Here is a 22,631-nt window from a genome sequence, read left to right on the forward strand (position 1 = left end):
TGTTTTCTTCTTCCTTCATTTTTCTTTGTTCTTCTTCCTTCTCCATTCTTTCCTTTTGCTTTTTTATTTCTTCTTCCTTTTCCTTGTTTTTTTTTCTTCTTCTTTCTTCCTTCTTTCATTTCCTTGTTTTTTCTTCCTTTATGTCTTCTTTATTTTACCTTCTTCCTTTTCCTAGTTCTTCTTTCTTTTTCCTTATTCCTTTTTCTCTATTCTCTTCTTTCTTCCTCTTTCAACCTTTTTTCATGTTCCTAAATTCGTCCTTTCTTCTTCTTTCTTTTCTTCCTCGTCCCTTGTTTTTTCATATTCTTTCTTCTTTCGTCTTGTTTTCTTCTTCCTTCATTTTGCTATTTTTTTCTTTTACCTTCTTCCTTTTCTTTTTTCTTCATTATTATCCCTTCTTCTTTCTTCCTTCTTCATTCTTCCATTTTATCCTTCCTTCTTCTGTCCTCCTTCCTCCTTGTTACTTCTTGTTTCATCACTATTTCTTCTTCCATCTTTAGCTTACTTTTTCCTTGTTCTTTCTTCTATGTTCTTTCTTCAATCTTTCATCTTTTTTCTTGTGCAATTTTTATTCTTTATTCTTTCTTATTTATTTCTTAATCTTTATTTTTTTTCTTTATTCTTTAGTCTTTATTCATCATTCTTTATTCTTTAATTACTATCCAACCCTTTATCCAACTACTCAACATAGTTGTACAACATATCGTATGGTTGGGATTCATTTCATCCCATCAATTTCAGCCTTTCGATACATTTCAGCCTTCTGATACTTTCAGCCTTTTGAGACTTTCAGTCTTTCGGGATTTCAGCCTTTTGAATTCAGCCTTATGTGTTTCAGCCTTTCGTAGGACACCCTTTGGACCACTGAGTGCAATTTCCTCTTGGTGGTCCAAAATAAGAGTCCCCGTAAGGGTGGTCCAAAATACATTCATTTTCATTTCATTTATTTAGTCTACATCTAAACAGATAACACTGAAATAATGTCGGAGAAGTGCCGTCCATCAATCAGAACGTGGTCGATTTGTGATTCTGTCTGCAGGGGTGATCTCCAGATGTACCGATACTGGAGGCTGTGTTGGAAGTAGGTGCTGCGAATGGCCATATTCTTGGAGGCGGCGAAATCAATTAGTCGTAGGCCGTTTTCGTTCGTCAGCCGGTGAGCGCTGAACTTTCCAATAGTCGGTCTAAACTCCTCCTCTTGGCCAACCTGAGCGTTCAAATCTCCTATGATGATTTTGACGTCGTGGCTTGGGCAGCTGTCGTACTCACGTTCCAGCTGTGCGTAGAATGCGTCCTTATCATCATCAGTGCTTCCGGAGTGTGGGCTATGGACGTTGATTATGCTGAAGTTGAAGAACCGGCCTTTGATCCTCAACCTGCACATTCTTTCATTGATCGGCCACCACCCGATCACGCGCCTTTGCATATCGCCCATCACTATGAAAGCTGTTCCCAGCTCGTGTGTGTTGCCGCAGCTCTGGTAGATGGTATGATTACCTCTGAACGATCGCACCATTTATCTTTTCCAACAAAGCTCCTGCAGCGCTACGATGCCGATTCCACGATCCTTGAGCACATCGGCGAGTATGCGTGTGCTCCCGATGAAGTTGAGAGATTTTCAGTTCTACGAATCGAGTTTACAATCGCTAGTCCCTATTCGTCGCAGTGGTCTTCGCCGATTGTTCCGGTCCGTACTCTCTTGTTGCGTGGGTTTTTTCTTAAATGCTGGCTTGCAGGGCCTGACACCAAACCCCCTAAATTTCCGGAGGACCATTCTTCCTTATTCCCGGTGGACCATGGTGCACAGTTTCACTTAGAGTCCCTCGCTGGCACTCGGACGATGATCAGCCGCCCCTAACATGGAGAACAGACGCTCAGTAAGATTTGCACCTCCGGAGAGGAGCAAACACCCCCTTCCCTGGCAGCATACGACCATAGTTCCCACCGGGGTTGGTTACCCGATCTTCCCTAAGGTTGCTCGTATCCCTGCTAACACCACGGGGAGGTAGGGATAGGAGTTGCTGGGTAAGAGGCTAAGGACCGCAAGATGGGGTCTATTTTATTCCTTCAGGTACGCGAAGTACCAATGGTACGCTTTACCCAGCATTTGCCGTGCCGGTCCAAAATACATCCTTTACCTTATTTCTTTATTCGCGATATGATGAATATATGGTCAGTGAGGTGGAGAACGGTTCCCCTAATTGTTTATTTCTAATATTCATTTATTTATGGAAATTTTGAATTTTTCTTTGTGGAACATTTTGATATCTTTATGGGAAATTCTTCATTTATAATTGCAGTTTTTGCTTTTTAAAGTACTAATTTATTTTTGTTTTGTGGAAAATTTTTAATTGTTATGGAAATTTTGCATTTATTGTGGAAATTTTATATTTATTTATTGCTCACACCCTGATTGCCAATAAAATTTCCTAATTTTTATGGAAAATTTCTTATTTTTTAGGGGAGTTTTTAGTCGCCGAAAATTAGGGATTCCCGGAGTCCTTTTTCGGCGTTGGGATAACAATTACCATTGCTTGTATCCAGCATATTGGGATTATTGGGAAGTAGTCAAGTCAAACGCAAGCGGAAAAGATTTTGAACAGAAAAATTTAAGCTCTCTGAGGTAGCTTCTTGATCACGGAGTTCCTAGTTCCGTTATTTATAGGAGGAGATGGGTTGTCTGAAGTGTGACAGCCCACACACCATTTTCTGATGTTTCATAATAAAAATTGTGACAAAGAGGAAGGGGTGGGGGTGTTGAAAATGGGAAATTTTAGCTTTACATAAATAGTTCTTTCCCATGCGGAAAATGAATTAATATCTTGTTGAAGGTCCATTGCATCAGAGATAGACCGGACTAGTGCATAGATCTTCATCTCATACGCATACGACAGTCGCGGTCCTCGGAGCACATTGTTTATTGTTGACATCGATGAATTACTGACATACAGAGGAATATCAAGGAACCAAGATGAATGGAACCAGCAATGCCAAGTCTTTCCAATTTCGCAACCGGAACAGCGTGGTCTTTCCCATTGTCTGAAGAGGAAGCGATGAAATTATTGACCTGAAACAAAGGGGGGCTGCGTTTTGTTGACTTCCGCAATACTTTAGAGATTCTCCAAGCTGTATTACGGTTCGTATTCAAGGGCTGCTACCCTTTTTTAATTTGCTATGTTAGCTCGGTCGCATTCTTCCCTAATTCGACGATTCAGCGATAATATGTTGTCCTGGTAGATGGTAGCCCTTATTCTACAGCATTGATGAAGAGACGCCAGGCATTGTGTATAGCAATCAGTCGTTGAGTATTGACTGGAATCTCTGCAAATATGGACTCTGTTGATCAAACATTTGAAAAAGTGGTAAATCTGTACACCCGCCTGAAACCTGAGGCTAGAATTGGATTGGTGGTGAATGCTTCGTAGACGATTTACATGCTAGTGGGCAGAACTGAACGCGACAGGACCCGTCTGGGAAGCAGTGTTATTGCGATAGATGGAGATACGCATGCTTAGGGCCAACTCTGAAGTGTGCAAGAAAATGATATGTGACGGCGAAGGATGACCCACGAGCTCGACCAACTCTATAGCAAACCCAGTATTCAGACGAAGACAAAAGCTGAAAGAGTACGATGAGCAAGACAGTAACCTTGACCTTGCAAAGGCGAGGACCACAGCCTTCAAGGTTGACGGACCAGGTACAAAACGATTTGGCGAACGTGGTGCGTTGGGACGCAACGGCGGATGAAGAGATGTCGCCTCAAACCGTGTGTTGTGATGTCACTTCTCTTAATTTTGTGTACCTACTATTAATTCGAGCTTAAATATAAAATGATGATGATATTTGGTCGAAACGTGATAAAATAAGATATTTTCTTAGTCATAATGTTCGTTCAAGTACTCACCGTTCAACAATAACAGCCGGCATCTGAACCAGCTGAACTGGACTCTTGCCGTCCTTGAGGGCTTGCGTCAGATTTAGGATCTGACCCCGCATCACAGACATTTGTCGCTCGAACAGGCCCCGATCAAAACCCTTGTCCTGTCGGAACAGTTCGAACAGCTCGTTGCACAATTCTTCCACAAAGTTCAGATCGGACAACAGCGGCAATATTAGGTCCTTGATGTCCTGACTGAATGGTATCTTTGCCTGCGGAAGCCACGCCCAATGGTATGGATAGGCACGCCACGAATCTGGATGTTTGAAAGGAAATGCTAGGCCATTATCGATGGCGGCAATCTTGATTTCCGGAAGTTGAACCAAATTCCAGTCCGTGTTTTCGGTCATTTCTAAACGACTGCTACTTCGGGGCATTCCGTTTGGCGTCGTACCACCATTTACCTGCGACACAATCGTGGGTTGTTCGTATTTAATGAGCCAGTTATCGTTGCCACGGTCCGTATTCCGTATGATGTAGTCGAGTACAACTAACCTTTCAAACTGTAGTTGAAACTTTTGCGACAACCGAGTAGGTAGCGGTTCCTGCTCGAACCGCCGCAGCCAATAGTCGGCATCTTTGAAACCGTCGACGAACAACTGAAACGAGCCCGTTTTCGGCGGGAGGCTCATTCGGTTGAAGCGGGCAGCCGGTATCCGCTCTTTGATGGTTTTCTTTATCCGGGCCTTTTGTCTATCGATGCGCGGATAGTTGAACGTCTCCGAAACTAGTCGAACAACGCGAGTTTTTGGTACAATGTTGAGGTTGAGTTTCTGATCCACTAGACTGGCACCGGCTTCCGAAAGGTAGCTAAAACGTTAAAACGAATATAAATTATCGAATTACAACCCGACACGGATAGTGCGGTAAAATTACCCTTGATTGGGAATGAGACAAGCCCGCCCGAAGCAGCACGGACAGCACAGCTTGTGCATCCACTTAGTCCACTTGGGATTGAGCCTTCCATAGGGTTCTTCATCTTTCGGTTTGAACACCGCCACTACTTTCTGTAATTGATAGCAAAAATGTAAACTTGCTACATACCTTGATGCTGTGTTAGTAATTAATTTGCATTTAGTGATGATTGCGTGAGTAGCTGTGTGATTAATACCAATGTCTTCTCCGTAGATGCTTGTCGGAGCAGACACCCCTTTTGCATTTAGCTCGCTAAATTAAGCCTCCCATCCTGCAAACCACAAGTGAGCCAACCGCCTGGGGAGAATCCATTTCCGCTCATCAATTCCCAGCAGTTTTGGCTTGGCACGTTTTCTCCATTTCCTCACACAATTGACAGAGGATGGAATGAATTTCGATGAAGATGTACACGACAATGATGGAGGAAAAGCGACAATCAAATATGCGTAATTGCCGAAACGGAAATGGATGCCCCGGACGGCAGGAACAACCCGCGATGGAATACTCCTTCAACGGAGCTTCACTTAATTGAACCAGCTAAATGGTAACCACTCTGTGATTCAATGTGCGCTCGCTTTTGCAGGAAATATTTTGGTCATACCTGAAGACGCATTTTCCCGTTGAATGGAGCGGTGTTAACTGCCGCTAACCGCAAGCCGAGGAAATGTTTGTATGTTAGGTCAATTCGGCATGCGGTTAAGGGCAGTGAAGTTTTCGATGTTTGATCATGTTTAGAATAGTACTTACATTGGCGGGGTTCTTTACGAAGTAGGATCCACTACTTCCCTGGTAGATTCGTTCTGGGTAGATACCTGCGTCAATGGCAATTTCTGCCGAATATACCAGGTCACTGAAGTGGGGGTCATCTGTAAATGAAGGAAAGAAAAGAACTCGTGTTAAACTATACATAAAAAAAATATGACTTCCATAATGTCCCAGTTAAAAAAAATCAGAGGGCTTATGTACAAGACACAACCGCCTAACGTAAACTACGTAAGGCAATTTTGGTCATTAAGGATTGTAGTGCCATCATGTATGATTTTTTTTAAATTTAAATTTAATTGATTACTTATGTCACTGGTTTCGAACAAAACTAGCGTATCTTAAGATATGAAAATTGTTGGATACGACAATTGTTTAAAAAAAATTACTATGAAAACCCAAATTTATTCCTCAGTTGTAATAATGCCTTTCTTGGATCCGAATTGCCAACATTTGGGTTTTGAAGCATTTGATGAAATATTTCAATAGAAGAAGCTCTAAGGGAGCATCCTCTTTTCCGTTTGCAACATTTGTTATTCAGAAATATTCCAATCATAGGCATATCTTGTTTTTCGTGCATCACTAGAAATCATAAAATGTCAATCATGTACCAAAACCCAATTAATTTGGTTGTGATGCGCGCGAGTAGTAAACGTTGCGGACGGGAAAAGAGGGTGTGTGTGTTATTACAATCTAAGTCCCACTGTCTGGCAGTGTCACCAGTGTTGGTAAAATCTCAAAATCTAAAATCTTATCGGCGATTCAAACCATGCGTGAGTCAAATTCCATCAGAATCATGACCCAGAGATTTGCTCATGATTCGAATCGCAATTTGCATCATTGCATGATATTTACGTGTTCTTCATTGTTGAATGCATTGAATTAACTGTTTTTCATCTAAAACAATGGCTAATAATTGCATATATAAATGAAACATACGCTTCGATTGCGTTTTGACGCTTTTTAGAACGAAATCATTTTTCGGTGAGTGAGCGAAGCGATGCGATTCTGGCCGAGAAACTCAAGCACGATGCTCCCCCTACAGAATCGCAGGCGAGATTCGATGATTCATATTTGAGTATGATTCTACCAACACTGAATGTCACTATGGATAAAATATTCGTGCAACCATTTTATTAATATCATTGCAAGACTTTTGAATCAGGAGCAAGAAGGTGATAGCTCTATTGTAACTCATATAGTCCGTGTACAATAAGTACCGCATGTTTGCACCCACGTATTATAAAAATATCTTAAGTGCATTCACACTTCCTGAATCAAAGTTAAATCCTTCTGATTCAGGCGGGCATTTAATTGGACAAAATATTATAAGGCCGATATAAATATTTTTTCAAAAATATGTCTCCCCTCCCCTTCGGATTGTTTTGCTCAAAAATACCAATTTGAGGGGCAACAAAAAAAAATTCTGGTAAATTTTGAGAACTTTCAAAACATTCTTCAACAAATCCGAGAAGTTTATTTTTTATTTTTTTTTTTTTTTCATTTTAATATTTATTTTTTACTACACACTTAACTCATTTCACCGTATTCGGTAAATTTTACCGAAATCTCAACAGCAGAACTGTTCGGTAATTTATTTTACAGATTTTTTGTAATTTTTTCCATTGCTCAACTGTCAAAATCACCGAAAATCAGTTAAATTATTTACCGAACAGTTCTGCTGTTGAGATTTCGGTAAAATTTTACCGAATTCGGCGATTTATTTTAAGTGTGAGCATACCCGACGAACTTTGTTTCGCCTAAAATTGATTTATTCTCTGATTAGTTCTCGAGTTATGCAGAAATGTTTGGTTCATTTGTATGGGAGTCCCCCTTTCCAGAAGGGGGAGGCTTTGCAAACCAACACAGAAACATATCTTTCCTTCCAAAACCTCCACACGCCAGATTTGTTTCCATTTGCTTAATCTCGAGTTATGATGAAATTGGTGTTTCATTTGTATAGGAGCCAGGTTTCAAAGAGAAGAGGGTCTCGAACCATGTTAAGAACCTTCACCGGACCCAAAAACCTCTGCATTCAAATTTTCACGCCGCTCGATTCAGTAGTAGAAGAAGAAGATTACCCCCTCCCCCTTGACTTTGCGGAGACCAGTAGACTTTAATAAATATGTGTAACGGCCTTATTAGTTTTCAGTTTGCAAAAAAAAAGCTCAACATTTTTCCAGAGTCGTTTTTTAATATAAACATGTTTGTGCAATTACATTGCGATGATTGCATTACTAACAAGGGCATTGGCATTGATAACAATTGATCGTCTCATGCCTGCACAAACATGCCCCTATCTGCATCACTTTTTATACACCATGCACTACATTACGCATTTTTGTTACATTTGTTTCGACCGCGGTCACTGGTTCGGCTCCATTGTTCTACCTTTTGTGCGAAACACCGCACAAAAAGCAGAGTCCAAAAGCCAACCGCACTGAACGGCGACGGCCGAAACGAGACTTTTGCGGACAAGAAAAGAGGGTGCTGCCAAAATGATCCGATACCATATTGTAACGTTCATGACCCAAAGTTTCAATATAATTGACAAATTGGTAGAGAATTTCCGAGTCGATTGATATATAAATCTCAAAAATCCATCGGAAGATAAAGGCGCTATTAAAGTTCAAAATCTTACATGATTTCGTGACGGTCTCGAATTTGGAAATTTTCATTTGTCACCCTGTATCCGAGTCTTCCCCTTAGACGTAGTTTACGTCAAAATATTATATATTTTTTCAATATTAATAAATGCATATTGATATTTTTTTAATTCTAAAAAATATGGTTAAAAAAATATTAAACGAACTAAAACAGCGTAGCTAGAGCGTGGAGGCTAGTAGCTAGAGCGCACTTTAAGGAGAATTCCCAAAGGAACTATCAGGAGAATTCCCAAAAGAACTTCCAGAGGAATTCCCAAAGAAAATTCCGGAGGAATTCTCAAAGGAACTTCCAGAGGAATTCCCAAAGGAACTTCCAAAGGAATTTCCCAAGGAACTTCCAGAGGAATTTCCAAAGGAACTTCCAGAGGAAAATCCAAAAGAACTTCCAGAGGAATTCCCAAAGGAACTTCCTGAGGAATTCCCATAGGAACTTTCAGAGGAATTCCCAAAGGAACTCCCAGAGGAATTCGCAAAGGAACTTCCAGAGGAATTCCCAAAGGAACTTCCAGATGAATTCCCAAAGGAATTACCAGAGGAATTCCCAAAGGAACTTCCGAAAGAATTCTCATAGAAACTTCCGGAGGAATTTCCAAAGGAACTTCCGAAAGAATCCTCAAAGAAACTTCCGGAGGAATTTCCAAAGGAACATCCAGAGGAATTTCCAATGGAACTTCCGAAAGAATCCTCAAAGAAATTTCCGGAGGAATTTCCAAAGGAACTTCCAGAGGAATTTCCAAGAAATTTTTGGAGGAATTTCCAAATTAACTTCCAGTGGAATTCCCAAAGGAACCTCCGGAGAAATTCCCAAAGAAACTTCCAGAGGAATTCCCAAAGGTACTTCCAGAGGAACCAGAGGAACTTCCAGAAAAATTCCCAAAGGAACTTCTATAGGAATTCTCACAGCAACTTCCGAAGGAATTCCCATAGGAACTTCCAGAGTAACTCTCAAAGGAATTTTCGGAGGAATTCCCAAAGGAACTTCCAGGGGAATTCCCAAAGGAACTCCCAGAGGAATTCCCAAAGGAACTCCCAGAGGAATTCCCAAAGGAACTTCCAGAGGAATACCCAGAGGAATTACCAAAGGAACTTCCAGAGGAATTCTCAAAGGAATTTTCGGAGGAATTCTCAAAAGAACTTCCAGAGGAATGCGCAAAGAAACTTCCGGAGGAATTCCCAAAGCAACTTCGGGAGTAATTCCTAAAGGAACTTCTGTGAGGTTGGAACAATTACGAAACTAATTCTAAGACGAGAGAGAAAAAACGTTTTGATTGCAGTTAGGATGGAACTGGCTCCAACGTAGGGTAAAACTTTTTAAAACCGAATTAGACATTAGTAAACCAAACACCACAAGAGCTGATTTGAAACGCAATCACTAATTTAATGAATATTCGATAGTGAGAAAGAATTCAAATTCCCCAACGAAGGCAACTTTTTGCAATACAATAATAAAGGATTTTTTCACCTAGCAGTATTGTTGCCTTTTGCGTGCGTTGAAGAGTAATGAAAAGTGTACATAAAAAGATCCAAAACAGCGGTAGATAGGTTTCATTATTTTCAGTGATTTATTTTTTTTTAATTTCTTTAATTACTTTTTAAAATTTTCATCCTTTCCGAAAAAAAATGAAAAAACACTATATTTTTTTAATAACTTTTATACGCCGACCGAATTTCCCGTCAAATGCAACTAGTTGAAAGAAATAGGTCAATGCTAGGTTCCGAAAAGTGTGTCCAAAAATGTGTAAGCATACACACATACAGACATTGAAACATCTTCTCAAATTATTGAGTAGCGGAGCCTCCTATCAAAAGTTCGTTTTCGAAGTGAATCTATTGCCTTTACACCTAGTGTACGAGAAAGGTAAACAACTTGCTCACGTTAGAATTTTCCACACACATTTCCTATTCATGGAATATCTAAACTTAACATGACTGTTTAGGCATTAGGTAATCACCAACATAAATTTGACACTTCTTGTACCAGTACTTCAGCGGCTATATCAATATGATGGCTACACAAACAGAAGCGACATTAGCAGTCTCATACTTTAAAATGGTAACATAAAATAAAAATCTTAAAACAAGCAATTGGGTGCATGGATCTTTCCTTACAATTTTTTTAGGTCAACTGCGACGCAACTTTCAAACGTTTGTATTTTGTTATCAGTTTCAAGAAATTTAGCACAATCGGTAAACGACAAAAACACGGTGTCGGCGAGATCGACCCGTACAAGTGTATCGGCAGTGTAGGCCGGTACTGGGGGTGCTGTTCTTCACGCCATAAATTTCCCATAATGCATTTTACCACTGCTCTCTTGCCTCATACGCCGAAACACTTACCACCAATTCTTAATAAGGGAATTTTCGGTTCGCCAAGTGGAAGCCTGTTGTTGGCGTGCTGTGAGGTGAACCGTAAGCGAAACTAAATTCATATCAGTAGCAATGAGGAACAATCGCACTGGAGTGGGTGGATGCACTGAACACGGAACACGAATTGTAAAAAATAGTGCAGTCGAAATATTCTTCTTTCTTCTTGCACTGATGTTTCATATACCAACTGAGCCATTGCCGTCTCATAGTTATAAACACTTTCGCGGTTACTCATAATGAGGATTCTAAGTCAGTCAGTCTAAGTCATAATTCTTTGCTCAGTGAGGAAGACCTTAAGCATGGCCCGTTATGCAGCCGCGCATCTCGCCGATGAGCTACGGAAAGCTTCAAGGTGTTTCAAGGTAGTCAAAACCGGTTCCGAAAATTTATGGCAATTAAAAGTCACCAACCGGAAATAATGAGTCGATTTTCGTGGTAACATTGTTCAAGCCAGCGTTATACCTATGTGGTGATATCGCATTAATTTTACTCCATGTCAGAATGACGAGTTATATACTGTTCCATCATAGATAGGAAAGTGATTCTTTTTTTTATGCCGAAATATTCAAGTTTAACTTATTTTGCCATTGGTGGTGTTGCGGTGTCAATAATCAAATAATCTCAATTTAATAATAAATCAATATCGCGCGTGTTTTGGTGCAGTATCTACTGGTCACGACTTAGAGCTCGCCCAACCGATTTTCGATCTTATCAGGATGTTGTTGACGGCCAAGAGTAGAGTGAGGCTTACCATTTGTCTTGTTAGTACACACTGATTTTGGAACACCCGGGGTTGTTTCCGTAGTAGCTCCGATAATATAAAATTATCTGTCACACAATAAACAGATATCATTCACATCCTTTGCAACATCTGAAACCGATCTTGAATCTGTACTGTATGGTCTGGTCAATTTAAATTCAGCGGGTTGATATTGCGTACTTAGTTGGAAGTGTAAGTGTCCGTTTGACATCAGCTAGAGTGAAAGGGTTGCGACCTAGGATGGGATAGAGTTCAACAGTCGGCCCTATTAAACGTCAATAAAAAGCTGCATGTATCCGCAATCAGGCCCTACCAAAGGCACCGTGTGCCGCTCAAAGATCACTAGCCCACGACTAAGATAACATCCAGACGCCATGGACGACTTCAATGCGAAGATCGGCTCCGACAACACGGACTATGGGCGTGTCGTGGGACGTTATGGTCTCGTAGAAAACTGTTCGCCGAATTTTGTGGTAATAACGACATGGTGATTGGACGCTGAAGATGGATGAAGATGGAAATTTTGAAGTAATAGCTGAAAAACATGTGCAAAATGCTTAAGATGAGGGAAAAATCATAGAACATGACAAATACTCGAAACATTCTGGAAAACTCGATGCTATATGAAAGTTAACAGAATATTAAGCTACACTCCCGGCCAAAAGTTTGGGTCTTACATCCGATTTCTGGTATTGTTAGCTCAGTACATAGATTATGAGTAGGTCTTGCATCGTAGGTATTTGAAACGAACAATTTTCAATTTTTTATCTACTAAAATATTACTTTAAGATACACATTTTTCTTAAATTTATGTAATAAAAATATGTTGATTGTACAAAACAATTGTACAATATTTTACTTTTGGACAACCATTTGAATTTCAAGACTTGCAGATTGCAGGAAATCCTCCTAAGAAGGTTTGTGTGATCAAAATCATAAAATTTGATCATAATGCACTTTATAAATAATTCCTCAATTCAAGACAAAATTTTCAAAACGACTTATCTGCTTTTGTAAACAAAGAAACAAACGACGATTTGACGAATCTGATAGCTCTCCCACGGTGTTGGTTTGCGTAGAAGAGTTATCAGATTCGTCAAATCGTCGTTTGAATCTTTGTTTACAAAAGCAGATAAGTCGTTTTGAAAATTTTGTCTTGAATTATTTTTGTAAGCCCTCTGTAATTTATGTTCGTGTATGGTCAAAACAGTATGGATTGCTCAGAGCCGTAGCGTGGACTCCCAGCGCCCTTGGCGAAACCTTTATTAGGCGCCCCTTACTCAAATGTTAAAAAAATCTAATTAATGGTCTAATGAATTTTTGTTTTATGAATTCCTAAAGCCTCTATAACTTGCATATGCGTATATGAAGTGGATGACCATCGGAATCGCCATTAGCCCTTTCGATGACGAAAAATTCAATTTCGGAGTGGCTTGGTTTGCAAAAACTACTGATCTTTCAATGAACTTCAACTTTGGAGTGAATTGGTTGATTGTGAGAATAGCGATTGGTCCAAGTCGTATCAAGAACAAAACAATTCCGGAGTGGGTTGATTGATGGCCAGAATAACCAACGGGCCCTATTCAGATCAAGGTATATGAGTTTTTGGAGTGGGTCTGACGGTAGTTTGGTGGCACTGTTTGTTTTGGTTGAACCAATAAATTTCTACTTTAAAGAAAGTCAGTTACTGATCTCCCTCCCTCTCCCTAATCTGATTTAGCCATCGTTACTGAAATCCCTCGATGCATATTCTCATATTCAGCATACCATCATTTCAAATACTCTTTCCCGCTAAAAGCTTTACCAGTTTATAAAGATTATACTGGATCAAATGCGATCGCATAGTTTATCGGCATAAAATGAGCGAATTTATCTCAAATTCACACTTCACAGATAACGGTTTGCATTTTTAAATAGCGAACAAAAACTATATGTATTTGATTTACGCTTCGGCTTTGGCTTATTGAAGTCCTTATCTGGGGCTCCTTCCACAGAAGCTTGTTTTCCATTTGCATTTCCTGTTCCTTCCTTTTCCTTCCACTTTCTTTTCCATCAAGTAAATAATGAAAAAGACATTCCCAAATTAGGGGAGCATGCCGACGTTCTGATACATTGAAATGTTATGACCCTGGGAGTTCCCAGAAAGGGACTAGCCTAGACCCCAAGCTGCTGGTCTGACCAACGGCAGCTTCCGGGGTGGGCGCAACATGCCTCCTTTCTCCCAGGTCCCAACGACTTTATTCTTAACACTTTACCTTTATGGTTTATTCAGCGGTATGGGCGACGATAAGATACAGTGGCTTGGTCAGTTAGCAGTGGCACTATCGCAGATGGCGTTAGGTACTGGCGCGACGTGTAGCTTGATGGGCGTTGGTCAGATGGTCGTCGAATGACCCGGCGGCGTCCACGAGGTGTTGCTTCTCGACGATCTTATTGCCGAGGTAAATTCCGGAATTGACGGAAGCCGATAACACGGCGTTAGTTGGCACGATACGTGAGAAAAGCTGGGACAAATAATAGCTGTCGTTATCAGGACTCCGTATGACAAAATGGCGTTCGTGGCGTGATACTACCCGTCGGTCCGGACGAGAAAGTACTCTCAGGAATACGAGAAGTCCCGGCACCTCTGGGCAAAATGTTAGCAACCTTGGTGATTCTCACTTGGCAGGTCTTGCCAAGCTCGGGGACGATCGGCTTCTTCACTACGCACCGCTCACTGGAAGTCGTCTGCCGACCGGATAGCTTTGGTCCACGGAAGTCGTCTCGCAGAACTGGGGCCAACAGTTGTCAACCCCGGAAACGACCGGGGCAACGAAACCAAACGTTGGCCAGCCAAATGGTAATTCCTCGCTCCGGAGGTGCACTTAGGCACGCGGAAAACTACCAGCAACAGGACGCCGATTTGCAAGATGGCGTTCTCGTGGTAATAACACCTACAGTTGGTGAGAGGCGTCGAAAAGACGCAATCACCACACACGCACGTAGCTGGATTCCCACTTAGTTCGTTCCCGAACGTCAAACTATCGGACTGACTATTGGGGCTGATTTACCACTTATCATCAAATTCCGAGTTTCACGAGGAATGGGACAAACTTCAAAGATGCGTGTTGGCTGTAGGTTCTTAGCATCTCGTACCTCGACTGATCGCTTTATTCCTTTCTTCATCGAAGAACGGGCTCCTGAGTGCACATATTTTTGATAACCGTATTCATTTGCCACCCACTTTGCCCGTTCTTAAATTACGATTAGACACTAACTTGACAAATTATTTCCCTGCATTCCAACACCATACACAAAGTGATACCATTCGGTAACAACCTGTATCAGTTATTGACGGAACAGGGCCTTCCGGAAATACGTCAAATGTATTGATTATGTATGTAGTCCCCGAGAGAATCGTAATAAAAGGTTAAATTTGTATCACTTTGAACCAGTGAATTTTGGAATAATTTGTCATCACTTCCTATAGCGGAATTCTGGATTTTGGCGCCCCCCTAAGGCCAGGCGCCCTTGGCAGGGGCCAACCCGGCCAACCACTCACTACGGCGCTGGGATTGCTAAATATCCATAAAATTCTTTTGTCGGACCATGTGAGATCACGAAAAACCATGGCCAAAATCACCATCGAACCTATTCGGATCAAGCTCGGTGAATTAAAGGAATATTACTGGACTTATTTACGTAAAAAAATCCAAGTTCGACGTAAGTAGACCAATGATAAGAAACACTGTAACCCTATTTGATACCCGTCTCTGGAATGGATTAGTTAATGGCCCAAATCACCATCGGACCTACCCCAACAAATATTGGAAGCTGGTAAAGCGCTTAAATATTTATTCAAAAATATACTTCTTCAACCAAAAAACTAGCATATTCTGCTTTAATTGTTTGTTGAGACTTAGATCAAGAAAACACCATAGGACCTAGTTTGTTCAATGAAATTCAGCTAATAAGCTAATTGATCGATGATCGGAATCAGACCTATACGGATCAAGAAAAACACAAATCGTGGGTTGGTTGGTGACCGCATCGATATCTGACCTATTTGGATTAAGAAAAATCCAATTATGAGACTCACTCACTCGGTAAATTGGTTGCACTACTGGGTCCTGTAAATTGTTGAGTCAATAAAATTGAACTCTAAAGAGAGTTTGTTGATAATCAGAGTCGCTATCAAAAGCAGCAGAACCAAGATAAAATACAACCGCAATAATCTTTTTCGGGTCACATGAATATTTTCTGAATAAAACAATCAAATCTATCTCGAATTAGAGATGAGCCAGCTTAGGGCTGCAAGCCTCTATAATGAAGACAATAATAATAATATTCCTTCCTGATATCAGTTATTAGAGCAAAATGGTTCTTCAGATTTTAGTTAACCGACCTTGTAGTAGCACCTGAAGAAATTCCAGGCCCGTTCCATTCCTCTTACTTTGTATCTTTCCTCCATATATTTTTCATGTTCTAGCAATCGCTAGAATTGGAAATAGATTTGCATACCGTTTCCATCTTCTATCATTCACCTACAACTTTAACTAGTACTACCAGGTAACTGTTAGAATTCGAAATGAGTGAAAAAGCTCGTTTCGGCATCCAATTAGAATAAACCATCCTTTCCTTTCTATCACATTGGCAACCTGTTAACCAAGACGAACCTCTGCCATAGAACCTAACCCCCAGATTCCAATAAAATTACGCATGAACTCGTGGCGAGTGGAGGGGTGTTCTCGGCTTGCAGTGGGCGAGTGATTGCTTTAACAATTCCTTCCCATCCCCGATGACCGTGAGGACGTGGCCAGCGCCGTTATCGACCATTTAAAATACTAGATTGAGGTTGGAGAGCAAATCCCATGCTTCCATCCTTTGGTTCCCTGTGCAATTGTTATTGTTCTGGTCAATCGCGGAGTAGCAACTACGAAATGCACGGTCACCATGCTCATGCTCATGTAGCACCTGAAAGAATGTATACTGAGAAGAGCTGAGTAGTTTCAAGCCAATTAAATTGAGAGTAAATTGTTCTCCCTACTGCATTACATTACGGTTCTAGAGGTCCCTGGGTGATCATTTCAAAATGGATCTAATCCGACCACGCAGTGCAGGTATTAAACTTCAGTATATTCAAATAACATGGATTTCCGGATAAACTGATACGGTTGATTAAGGCAGTTTCAGGGGCATTCTCGAGTCCTTTCGAAACGCGCAGAGGGTTATGGCCAGAGCTTAAAATATTCATCTTCATGAAGCAACTTCGGTCCGAATTTCGACAAACATCGCATGAATATTCAAAACATAGAATGACATAGTCAGACGACTACTCCACGAACTCATTCATTCGACTGTCACTGAATGTGTTTACTATGTGCAGAAAAAAAACATAATTATCATTGTTTATGTTGATGTTTACTGAAAGTGCCTCGCGGATGAAAATCGGATTCAGTCCTGTGTGATAAATCACTTTACTCATTTGAAACGTGTTCAGATTTCAGATAATTTATCAATTTGTAAAATGTGCATAAATATTCAATGACTAATATTCAACTGAATATTGACTGTCCAGAGTCGACTATGAATGTGTCGGAAGTGAACTGACAAATGAAGAAAAATGGACTTCACTAAAAATTTTCGATTATTTTACACTCTTCGATTATTTTATACTCTATTCAACATCGCTTTGGAAGGGGTAATATTAAGAGCAGGGATTAATACGAGTGGTACAATTTTCAATAAGTCCGTCCAGCTATTTGGCTTCGCCGACGACATAGATATTATGGCACGTAACTTGGAGAAGATGGAGGAAGCCTACATCAGACTAAGAGGGAAGCTAAGCGGATCGGACTAGTCATCAACACGTCGAAGACGAAGTACATGGTAGGAAGAGGTTCAAGAGAAGACAATGTGAGCCACCAACCGCGAGTTTGCATCGGTGGTGACGAATCGAGGTGGTAGAAGAATTTGTGTACTTGGGCTCACTGGTGACTGTCGAAAATGATACCAGCAGAGAAATTCACAGACGCATAGTGGCTTTTTCGTTCCCTTGGCTCTATAAACCGTAATCAATTTGATGATGAAGATGATTTTGTTCTCATTCGCACTAATACTAATGCAATTTTAGCCAAAATTCAATATTTCACTGTTATTCATCAACTTACCTCTGTCAACGTATATTCATGGTATTTTTATATGAATTTTTCACTCACCTAGCAAATTGATTATTAATTATTTGACTAAAAAGCGCTTAAAACTGCTTTTTTCCTAAACAAATTTTCGTATACTAATTGTACACACACCAACTCCGAACGATCGAAACACACCCATACACTTGTTTTGAACATGCACTCAGTTTTTCACTTGTTCTTTTCCCGCCGTTTTCTTGATTTTATCACAACTAAACATAATTCACTACCTAACTTTCACTTTTGTCTTTGATGTTGAACACCAATTTCTTCACTTCATGTCGAAAAACCAACGAAAACTGCTTTAAAAAATTTGAAGTGAGAGACAAATTTGACGGCTGTATTGTGAATGTTGTAAAATTCGGAACACCCAAATTCACTACCGCATTAGGTGAAATAGTGCGCTCAAAATCTCGGCAAAGCAACTTAGAAATATCAAAACAATACATCGAATATGCTAGTCGACACGCAAACAACTCTATGCATATACAAGAAAAGAATCATCATTTCATCGTTGCCAGATTTATTTAATCAAATAATTATTGCAGTTTGTCGAATTAATCAAATCAACCAGAAAAAAAGAAAAGATTATGCAAGCTTCTGTTGGCAGGGTGGAGAATGGTTGACATTTAATTTAACCGTACCATTCATCCTACCATGCAGTCAAAAAAAACAAAACTACGGCAGCCGAGCAGCCTCGACCAAGCAGACGACAGCGCATACTTTTACAATTTTCTCCCCCCACAATCAATGTTTTCGTAGAATAATTTCTCAACGTATAATCGGTTTTGGTGGCAAATTTACATTTCATTATTCCTTACTCATTTTACAGATTAGAACTAATAAATCAGTATCTGTGGCTAGCACTCTTTCAAGGCTGTGTGCCACAGCCTAATTCAACTCGATTCTGTTCTATTTGCACTGCGCACAAGAAAGTGTGGATGGATGGCACGAGACTCACGCAGTAGCAAACAAACAGTCTGCGGATGAAGAATAAAAAATGACTTAATTTCGTCATACATTAATTTGGGAAACTGTCTCAGTGTGCTCGGTGCACGAAATTTTACCGGATAAAATGTAAATATTCGGAGAATCAAAGTGTTTTACTGTACTTTCCCCCAGAGTGTATGTAATTAAGAGTGGCGACACTGTCAGAATTGGAACAAAATTCATCTGTTATTCCCATACAAAATCGTGTTCCAAACGTCAAATGCGGCACATGTCGCCACTCTTAATTACATACACTCTGCTTTCCCCAACACTTGTATGTTGAAAACCCAGTGCACATTGGTCCAGGTAGCATACAAAGCGGTAATAAGTTGTTCAAGCCGAACATAGCAGAGATAGAAAAAAACTTTGTTCTACAAAGTTGCTCCTAACGGTGAGGGGCTTATTGAGGTTTTCATAAAAATTAGGGTGGGCCACATTTGAAAAAAATGAAAAATAAAACTTTTTCATTTGCAAAGATACGGCTCTACAATGTTCCGCGAAGTTATAGTTCAGCCAGATTCCAAGAATTTTGCTAAAAAATTTTTTTCTCTAGCTCTTAAATTGACCGATTTAGAGCAATTTTCCCAAGTTTACTTAGGGTGTTCCTTTAAAAAACAGTTTTTTTGCTCTAACTTTTTTGTTTCATATTTCTCAGCAATGTGATGTTCAGAGCACTTTTTGTGCTTTTCAGGGCGCAACTTTTCATGGACTTAGCGTTGCCATATCTCATGCGGATCAAAAGTTATTGAGGTTTTTCTTCGAAAAAAATGTTTTCTTCTAACGGCTGTATCTATGAATGGCGCAAACATTTTTTCAATCTGTTTTCTCGACCTTATTCTACTACTTTCAGGCTTCATTTCAGGGTATTTAAATCGAGGGGGTAATTGAAAATAACCCAATAATATTGCAATAAAAAATTACCGTTTTTTCCATTGTCAAGCACTAATTTGCTATTTTTAAGTGTTTTGCTTCCATGGCTTACTTCGTGATATGGCAAACGTCACACCATTTTGTTATAGAGCCTGAGCAGAAGCTAATATCTTGAAATCAGCAGTTCTTATGAACTTGATATGAATAAGAGGTAACATGACAAAAAATAATAACAAAAATTAATATCCAAAATAAATACTTTAGGCATAACATTATCAGATATTTTAATACAAAACGAAAATTAATACAAAACGAAAAATATTATTGCAAATTGAGGATACACTCTTCATCTTTCCAACGATATGCTTACCTCTGAAATCGGTTGAAAATTGTTGGAGTTATGACAGTTTTGGTGAATCAAGAGTTGACCAAAAATCGAGGATGCTGGGTCATTAGGCCGAAGATCATTAGGCCGAAGGCCATTAGGCCGAATGGTCATTAGGCCGAATGGTCATTAGGCCGAATGGCCTTTAGGCCGAATGGCCATTAGGCCGAATGAGAACTGGGGAGTGAAAAGTGAGCAGTGCGCAATGAGGAAGAAGTAGAAAGGAAGAAGGAAAAGGAGGAAGAAGTAAGAAGGAAGAAGGAAGAAGGAAGAAGGAAGAAGGAAGAAGGAAGAAGGATGTTCCCGGTGTTGAAAGCTCAAAGCTGTAAAGTGTATACATACAAATTTCTATTTCTATTTGTTATCTCAATCTCGCTGGCAACCAGTTGACCGTTGCGCTTGGTCACTCATTTGCATTCGATACGTTATCAGCATCGGGGGGCGCGCCAATAGACACACTCGTCGCAACAAAGGAAGAAGGAAGAAGGAAATAGGAAGAAGGAAGAAGGAAGAAGGAAGAAGCAAGAAGGAAGGAGGAAGAAGGAAGAAGGAAGAAGGAAGAAGGAAAAAGAAAGAAGGAAGAAGAAAGAAGAAAGGAGAAAGAAGGATGAATGAAGAAGGAAGAATGAAGAAGGAAGAAAGAAGAAGGAAGAAGAAAGAAAGAAGAAGGAAAAAGAAAGAAGGAAAATGGAAGAAGGAAGAAGGAAGAAGGAAGAAAGAAGAAGGAAGAAGGAAGAATGAAGAAGGAAGGAAGGAGGAAGAAGGAAGAAGGAAGAAGGAAGAAGGAAAAAGGAAGAAGGAAGGAGGAAGAAGGAAGAAGGAAGAAGGAAGAAGGAAGAAGGAAAAAGAAAGAAGAAAGAAGAAAGAAGAAAGAAGAAAGAAGAAAGAAGAGAGAAGAAAGAAGAGAGAAGAAAGAAGAAAAAAGAGAGAAGAAATAAGAAAGAAGATAGAAAAAAGAAGGAAGAAGGAAGAAGAGAGAAGAAATAAGAAAGAAGGAAAAGGGAAGAAGGAAGAAGGAAGAAGGAAGAAGGAAGAAGAAAGAAGGAAGAAGGAAGAAGGAAGAAGGAAGAAGGAAGAAGGAAGACGGAAGAATGAAGAAGTAAGAAAGAAGGAAGATGGAAGAAGGAAGAAGAAAGAAGGAAGAAGAAAGAAGAAAGAAGGAAGAAGGAATAAGGAAGAAGGAAAAAGTAAGAAGGAAGAAAGAAGAAGAAAGAAAGAAGAAAAAAGGAAGAAGAAAGAATAAAAAAAGAAGGAAGATGGAAGAAAACGGAAGGAAGAAAAAAGAATAAAAAGAAGGAGGAAGAAAGAAGGTAGAAGGAAGAGGGAAGAAGAAAGAAGGAAAAAAGAAGAAGGTAGAAGGATAAAGTAAGAAGGAAAAAGGAAGAAGGAAGAAGGAAGGAAGAAGAAAGAAGAAAGAAAGAGAAAGATGCAAGAAGGGAGAAGTGAGAAGGGGTAAGGTGAAGAAAGAACTTCTCATTTTGGACTTCTTGCTTCTTTTTGCTATTTCGGCCTAATGACCATTCGGCCTAATGGCCATTCGGCCTAATGACCGTTCAGCCTAATGGCCATTCGACTTAATGACCTTCGGCCAAATGGCCTTCGGCCTAATGGCCTGACACCAAAATCGAGGGATCCATAAAAGTGATTTCGTCCATAACTAACGAGGGGTCCATCTTTCTGAAAAATTTAACTCGGATCCCTAATAAACTCGCCGAAAGCATTCGAATGAACATAAATTTGGGCATTTTCAAAGACCTCGTGCAAATAGTGGCTCGGTCTCAGCGAAAATTACTGACATGTATAAGATACGAAATAACAAAAAGTAATATATAAAATATTCGAAGCATAACATATGTTGTTATTACAATATCAAAGGCAAAACATAATTAATTTTCGTTGTGTATTAAAATATCTAATAATGTTATGCCTAAAGTATTTATTTTGGATATTAATTTTTAGACGAATTAAGTACTGTCCATTTAATTCCACCAGTTAATTTTCGTTATCTTTGCAGATACGTATTTCGACCACAACTGTGTGGTCGTCTTCAGTGTCTCGTACTTGACTCGACTTGGAAGTACGAGACACTGAAGACGACCACACAGTTGTGGTCGAAATACGTATCTGCAAAGATAACGAAAATTAACTGGTGGAATTAAATGGACAGTACTTAATTCGTCTTAGACGGTTGAATACATTCCACTAAAAGAGCTAATATATTTTTCTATTAATTTTTGTTATTATTTTTTGTCATGTTACCTCTTATTCATATCAAGTTCATAAGAACTGCTGTTTTCAAGATATTAGCTTCTGCTCAGGCTCTATAACAAAATGGTGTGGCGTTTGCCATATCACGAAGTAAGCCATGGAAGCAAAACACTTAAAAATAGCAAATTAGTGCTTGAAAATGAAAAAAAAACGGTAATTTTTCATTGCAATAATATGGGGTTATTTTCAATTATCCCCTCGATTTAAACACCCTGAAATGAAGCCTGAAAGTAGTAGAATAAGGTCGAGAAAACAGATTGAAAAAATGTTTGCGCCATTCATAGATACAGCCGTTAGAAGAAAACGTTTTTTTCGAAGAAAAACCTCAATAACTTTTGATCCGCATGAGATATGGCAACGCTAAGTCCATGAAAAGTTGCGCCCTGAAAAGTAAAAAAAGTGCTCTGAACATCACATTGCTGAGAAATTTGAAACAAAAAAGTTAGAGCAAAAAAACTGTCACCCTAAGTAAACTTGGGAAAATTGCTCTAAATCGGTTAATTTAAGAGCTAGAGAAGTAATTTTTTTAGCAAAATTC

General features: G+C 39.7%; 1 protein-coding gene across 4 annotated transcripts in view; it reads right to left on the reverse strand.

Moving 5' to 3' along the window:
* Positions 1–22,631, reverse strand: part of LOC134224160 (phosphatidylinositol 4-kinase type 2-alpha) — a 66,334-nt gene that overhangs the window by 7,597 nt on the left and 36,106 nt on the right. For all 4 annotated transcript variants that reach the window (XM_062703442.1, XM_062703444.1, XM_062703443.1 and 1 more), the window contains 3 exons: positions 5,600–5,718; positions 4,814–4,944; positions 3,905–4,747 (listed from right to left, as the gene is read on the reverse strand). In XM_062703442.1, coding sequence (XP_062559426.1) covers positions 3,905–4,747; positions 4,814–4,944; positions 5,600–5,718 — 1,093 coding nt within the window. The remainder of the gene's footprint in view (positions 1–3,904; positions 4,748–4,813; positions 4,945–5,599; positions 5,719–22,631) is intronic.

Source organism: Armigeres subalbatus, chromosome 3 (assembly GCF_024139115.2).
Source record: "Armigeres subalbatus isolate Guangzhou_Male chromosome 3, GZ_Asu_2, whole genome shotgun sequence".
Classification (NCBI taxonomy): Eukaryota; Metazoa; Arthropoda; class Insecta; order Diptera; family Culicidae; genus Armigeres; species Armigeres subalbatus.